Raw genomic sequence first — 6,664 nt, 5'->3', positions numbered from 1 at the left:
TTAACACTCATGAATCAGTCACATTGCCTATTCGAATTATTTTAACAGATTTATCAAACAGATGCATCATGCTTAGATTAAAACATACATGTCTACTAGCTCCTGTATCTATAATCTATAAACTATATCTCATAAAATCATTTATTTCAAAAACATATAAGAAATAATTAATACTCGTATATCCACCACAATGAGCAAAATTAACCTAATTTCTTTTGAGTACCTACACAATCTCTTGTTGAATCAGCACAACACAGTAAATTCAGTTGGTGTGTCATCAACATTCTTTCCAGCATCAATAGAGGATTCAACCATGTTAACATTGTTTTTTCCTTTCACAATCATATCCCTAGAGCTTTTGTACTAGTCTGGAAATCCCAAGAGTTTAAAACATCCATCATCTTTTTGTCTTTATCCTCCTTTCCTTCAGACATTCTAAAATTAGTGAATTTGTCTCTTGATTTGTTGAATGTCTCGTTGATCATCATTGTCAAGTTTCCAAAACTATTATCAAATGCAATCATATTAACCACTATGTAATCGTTTTTTTTGTTCAACAAGTAACATGAAATAGGCTTTGTTGTAGTCTGTGTTGGGTTGAAGAGAAAAATAAGGAAGGAAGGTTACAAAATGAAATGAAATATTATAATTTTTTAGTTCTTCAATCATCCTATTACAAAGTAAATATATAATCAAGATCAAAATCTTTTCACTATCTTAGAATTAAATAACGTAATTTATAACCTCCCATATTATTCTAATCAATATCATAATTAATTAAAAATATTAATTTTAATTATAAACATTAAATTCAACACTCCCCATTAATGTTTTGTTGGTCATGCCTAACAAATCTTGTAAGTAGACGAATTTGTTTAAAGAAGTGCTTTAGTGAAGATATCTGCAAGTTGATCTCCAGTCTTTACGTGCTTGATCTTCACTTCGTCATCATCCACTACTTCACGAATGTAGTGATGTTTAAGGTTGATGTGTTTTGTTCGACTATGAAATGCCGCATTTTTCAACATAGCAATTGCCAATTTTCTATTGCAAAAGAGAACTTTAGCCATATCTTGTTTCTCCCCCGTGTCATATAAAATATTCCTTAGCCAAACTACTTGTTTGGTTGCTTTGTTTGTCGATACGTATTCGGCTTCGGCGGAGGAATTTGCAACTCTCTCTTGCTTCTTCAACACCCATGAAAAAAATACCTGAACCGAGTGAATAACAATACTCGGATCTACTCTTCATGTCATCCATGCTTTCAGCCCAATCGCTATCATAGAACCCAAACAACTCAATATCTTCACTATCATTTCTTTCAAACATGAGACCATACTCCATAGTCCCTTTAATGTTTCGCAACACTCTTTTTGCAACTCCAATATGAATTTTGCTTTGTCGGTGCATAAACTAAGATAATAAACCCGTACCATATATGATATCAGGTCTCGTAGTCATAGGGTACAACAAACTCCCAACCAGACTTCTATATTGTACCGCATCAGCTCAAAGATATAGTGTAATTTTATAGTTCATTGGATATAGTGTAATTTTATATTTCTCAATTCCAATCTTTTTAGGTTAGAATTGTAAGTCCAATTTTTTTATATATTTTTTAATCAAAATAATTTATTTATTTTATTATTTAAAACACGATTAAAGTTTTCAATCGATAATATTTGTTTTTGGAAATTTAGGATGTTAAAATATTGAACCGATATTTTTTTAGTTGAGTAAGTTTAACACGTTTTGACACGTTAAACACGTTTTCATGTTTTTGATATGTCTAACACATTTATCACACATTAAACAAGTTTATCACGTTTATGTCACGTTTAACACATTTTTAACACGTTTAACACGTTTTCACACGTTTAACATGTTTTCACGTTTTTGGTACATTTAACATGTTTTTTACATGTTGAACACGTTTAATACGTTTTTAGCATGTTTAACACGTTTTTGACACGTTTAACACATTTTTACGTTTTTTTACACGTTTTAACGTTTTGGCACGTTTAACAAGTTTTTCACATGTTTGACACGTTTAACACGTCTTTGATATATTTAACACGTTTTCACGTTTTTGATACATTTAACACGTTTAACATGTTTTTGACACGTTTAACATATTTTGAACACGTTTAACAAGTTTTTTACATGTTGAACACGTTTAACACATTTTTGACACGCTTAACTCGTTTTCACATTTTGGCCAATTTTTCATGTTTATATTGGATTAATAAAAGAGAATTAAATTAAATTTATATAATTTGGGTAATTATTATTATTATATTATATTTTACAAATATAGGAATTGGGATTAAATTACAATTATAAAATTTTTCTAAACATAGGAATTGAATTGTAATTCAATGCCAATTCTCATGGAATTGGAATTGAGATTCCAATTCCAAATCATGATACTAGAATGTTTATTATATATAAATCATTCTTCACATAATCTCTACATAAGAAATTATGATATTTAATTTAAAAAATGAATTTTATCACATTATTTCTATAAAAGAAATTATAATATTTAATTAAATAAATATTCACCATGTCACATTATTTCTACAAAAGAAATCATAATGCTTCAAGAATCTTTGGCCGAAGCTGCTTAAACATTTATATTGGTTGCACGTTTGCATCCCATAATATCGACATGTTTTCCATATTACACGACTTTTCTTTTAATTATTAGATTTCAAAAACATCAAATTAAACAAGTCTTTATGATGAAATTGAGCAATTTATATCAAATACAAAATAACTAATCATTATAAATAATTATTCATGTCATCAATTCGTCAATTTCTTAATTAATGGTGACTTTTAACTTTCTATATGAGTTATTATATACCTGTAGACACATAATTTTTGAATTTCTTTAGAATTTTTTACTAAAATAAAATAGATATACAATAATCTTTATTCACATATGTATACAAATAACTAGTTAATCATATATATTATGAATTAACATGAATTATCATAATATTATTAGCTAATATGCATGATATATATAAATAATCACTTAGAAATATAATCAAATAAAATATAACTATTAATATATTTCATATTTTAATCGAAGCATTTAAATTGCCATATTTTGAACAATAATCGACATGAAACGACTATGCATGCTTAAAACAAATTTGGGTAGATTGTTCTCATCGAGACAATTTTGCGAAAACAATTTCGACTAATATAGGTGTGTTTTTGTAAATGCACGATTAGAATAAGTTCTAACACAAACAACCCTTTTTTAATATCTTTATATAAATGAAATTCATTCTCTCATGATTAATTACATAATTTATATAAAAGAAATTCATATGTTTCAAAATATTAATGACAACATCATTTTTTTGACAAATTAAATTTATACATCAAAAAAATTGTTAGGACCCCAATTCATTTCATATTCAACATAAGAAATTTTAATGATTTCATCATTTTCACAAATCAATTTTTTTCTATAAAAATCGTTATCGATCCCATTAATCTCATAATTTCTACTAAAGAAATTAGAATAGTTTTCACATCAATGGCTAAAGTCATTTGAAAGAATCTAATTTCTATTATAATTATTTCGGTCGGTTTTTTATGGTTCGTTTTTTTTTTAATTTTTTGAGTTTTGCTTATACCCCTAGTTTGTTTAATAATTTTTTTTTTTGTTTATTTTCATATTTTTCATGTTAAATTCCAAAAAACAAAAAAAAAATTATAATAATATTTAAAAAAAACACATATTTTGTTTATGACTTATTTGATCATTTTTTCTTATTGCATTTATATTAATAAGTAGTATTTAAAAATCTAAAAAAATATAAAACATTTGAAAATAATTTTTTTAACAAAAAAAAAGTAAACCCAAAACATATTTTCGTTTAGTAAGTTTTGGTTTATTTCTTTATTTTATCATAACATTGGTATTTATTTTACTTGAATTAAAAAATAAAAATAAAATATAACACTTGAAATAATATTTTCAAGAAAACCAAAAACATAGTTTGCTTAGGACCTATTTGGTTCATTTTTATTTTTCTCATCACATTTGTATTTATTACTTGCATTAAAATAACCCCAAACAAAAAAAACTTTTACATCTTTCCAAAAATAGATTTCATTTTTTTGAAAAACTAACTTTAATTTTTTGAAATCTTTTTACATTTATCTGGTCCAAGTCTATCCATAGATATGATATTTAAACTTGGTACAATAACCAACTATTGAGATGCATATCAAAAGATGAGATCAATCATTAGCCTTATGATAAGAATTGTGCTAGAACTTTAGACATGAATATGACTTGTACAATTTCAAAGTGTGCAAGCATGAATTACAAAGTGTCAATACTCTTTCTCACGTGTAACTAAGTATCAGTATCGAGAACATAATATTTAAAATACGTTTGTACACACAAAATATTTTTTTTTAATTCTCGAGAGACAAATTACGCGACTACTCTAAAAAAGTCAAAATTAATCAAAATCGATACTTTTAAACGAGCTCTAATAAAGTATAGTGTCAATACCATTTTTAACGTGTAATTAACCAAATATCAAACTAAGAACATAATATCTAAAATGCATTTTTACAAACAAAATAATTTTTTCTCCTAATTTCTCGAGAAAGAAATTAGGTGTCTATTCTAAATAAGTTAAAATTAGTCAAAATCGATACTTTTAAGCGAGCTCTGATCAAGCATAGTGTCAATACAATTTCTCACATGTAACCAAATACCGAACTAAGAACACAGTTTATAAAATGTGTTTGTACATGCAAAATATATTTTCCCTAATTTCCCGATAAACAAATTTGGTGCCTACTCCAAAAAAATAAAATTAGTCAAAATCGATATTTTTAAGCGTGCTCTAATCACGCCTAACATTTTAGTTGCTCGTCTCACTCGATGCTCGAGAAAAATGTGAGTTATGGGGCGACAGTTATCGAGCCGAGATACGATTTTTTTGACGTTACACGGCTCTAACTCGAAATTTAAGTGGTATAATTTCGGACATAAAAAAAATTAAGAAAGAAACTGAAATAAGAGTATTGAAATCTTCAAATCCTGGTCTCTTTCTCTACAACAATAGAAAACCTAAATTTTCATCTTATAAACAGTTTTCTAGTTTACCTTCTTTCTTTTGATATATTAATCCTTTTTTAACAAGTCAAATTTATCAATGAATTCTTTTTCTTTATCTCGTTTATTCATTCGGATGATTGATGCTATAATTTGTGAATGGGTGCTCATATTTTCGAGTATTTTAAAATATACTGGTTATGAGCTTGAAGAGAAATAAGTTCGATTAGAGAATTAATACAATTGTTACATCAATTCCTAATAAAATCGTCTTTAGGAACTCCTTGAAGCTGTTCTTTAAGTGTTAGTAGTTTGAAATTGTCAATCATGTTTTAGCTGCATTACCTGCCCAAGATGCAGAATACACACCCATTCTTCAATGCATAAATGATTTCCTTAGCAGGAAAAAGTTTGAAATTGAGATTCACTATTTGAATCTCGAACTTCAGGGAAGGAAGAAGATAGACAGAGCATAATTTTGATTATTAACTGAGAGCAGTACAACTTTGGGTGTCATCCGTGTCAAGAACATATTATTTAATGGGTTACCTTAATTACAGTGAACTTGGATGGGTAAAAATAAAATAAAAAATCAGACATTCTGCTTGGTTCATCAGAATTTGGAATACTTGGAAGAGAGAGTTTTGATCAACTCTTTTGGTGATCATGATAATGCTGGATTGTATCAGAAGCTGCTGCTTTGGCTATTTCAACCGCCTTCTTCGATTGAGGGGATTCGGAAGTAATAGCATGATCATGATGAGACCCTTTGTTAAGTATCAGCTCATTCTTGTTGATCTCTTCTTCAACATGTATGTCTTCATCAATATTTAGTATTACGTTCTGTGTACCATGTGGACCTGGTACTACAACTTCTTGAATCTTGAAGTGTTCGTCAACTCTCACAATGTCGGTCTCGTGAATTTGTTTCTTCTTCCTCTTCTTGAGAAAGCAACAGAGTGCAAAGGAGATACACCCGAGTAGGAAAAGACCACCTAAGGAGACGAAGACCACTATGATGATGGTATGATGTCCTGGAGAAGGTGGTGGAAATGAAGGCGGTGGTGGAATGAAGTGGTGCGGCGGAGGAGGTGGACGGAGATGATGTGGTGGTGATGGAGGAACGCGACTTGGTGGGGATTGTGGTGGAAGAAGGGGATGGCTTGGTGGCGGTGGAACACGACTTGGTGGTGGAAGAAGGGGATGGTTTGGTGGTGGCGGCAAAGTAGGATGACTTTGTGGTGGTGGTGGCTGAATGCTAGGGTGGTAGGGTGGTGGAGTAAGGAAGGGAGAATGTGAAGGGAGTGGTGGTGGTGGAGAATAGAATGGGAAGCCATAATTTTGGACAAAAGCCATAAAGGATATATTGTTGAGAAACTAAAGATTTTAGTAAGGGTTTGTTGGTGGAAGGAAGAGGAAGAGATGATAACGATGATGATGAAAATGGTACGAAGAGCATTGGGGTATTTGTACTATTATTTTTAGTGGAGTTTAAATGATAGGCGTAAGTATAAGTTGATGGTTACTTCTAAGGTTTTCCAGTTATGAGTCTTATGCTCTAATAAA

At 29.4% G+C, this 6,664-nt stretch overlaps 1 protein-coding gene across 1 annotated transcript; it reads right to left on the bottom strand.

Moving 5' to 3' along the window:
- Positions 1-5,746: 5,746 nt before the first annotated feature.
- Positions 5,747-6,454, bottom strand: LOC124922082 (protein TRACHEARY ELEMENT DIFFERENTIATION-RELATED 7A-like). Its single transcript, XM_047462807.1, has one exon. It carries the CDS (start codon positions 6,452-6,454, stop codon positions 5,747-5,749), a length of 708 nt encoding a protein of 235 aa, XP_047318763.1.
- Between the last annotated feature and the right edge of the window lie 210 nt (positions 6,455-6,664).

Source organism: Impatiens glandulifera, chromosome 1 (genome assembly GCF_907164915.1).
Source record: "Impatiens glandulifera chromosome 1, dImpGla2.1, whole genome shotgun sequence".
NCBI classification, from domain to species: domain Eukaryota; kingdom Viridiplantae; phylum Streptophyta; class Magnoliopsida; order Ericales; family Balsaminaceae; genus Impatiens; species Impatiens glandulifera.
The sequence above is the reverse complement of the archived record's forward strand: the minus strand, read 5'-3'. Positions and strand labels throughout refer to the sequence as shown.

What these genes read in the sequence shown, in the direction of transcription:
- LOC124922082 (XM_047462807.1), bottom strand. Translation starts at nt 6,454, where the DNA reads ATGGCTTTTGTCCAAAATTATGGCTTCCCATTCTATTCTCCACCACCA.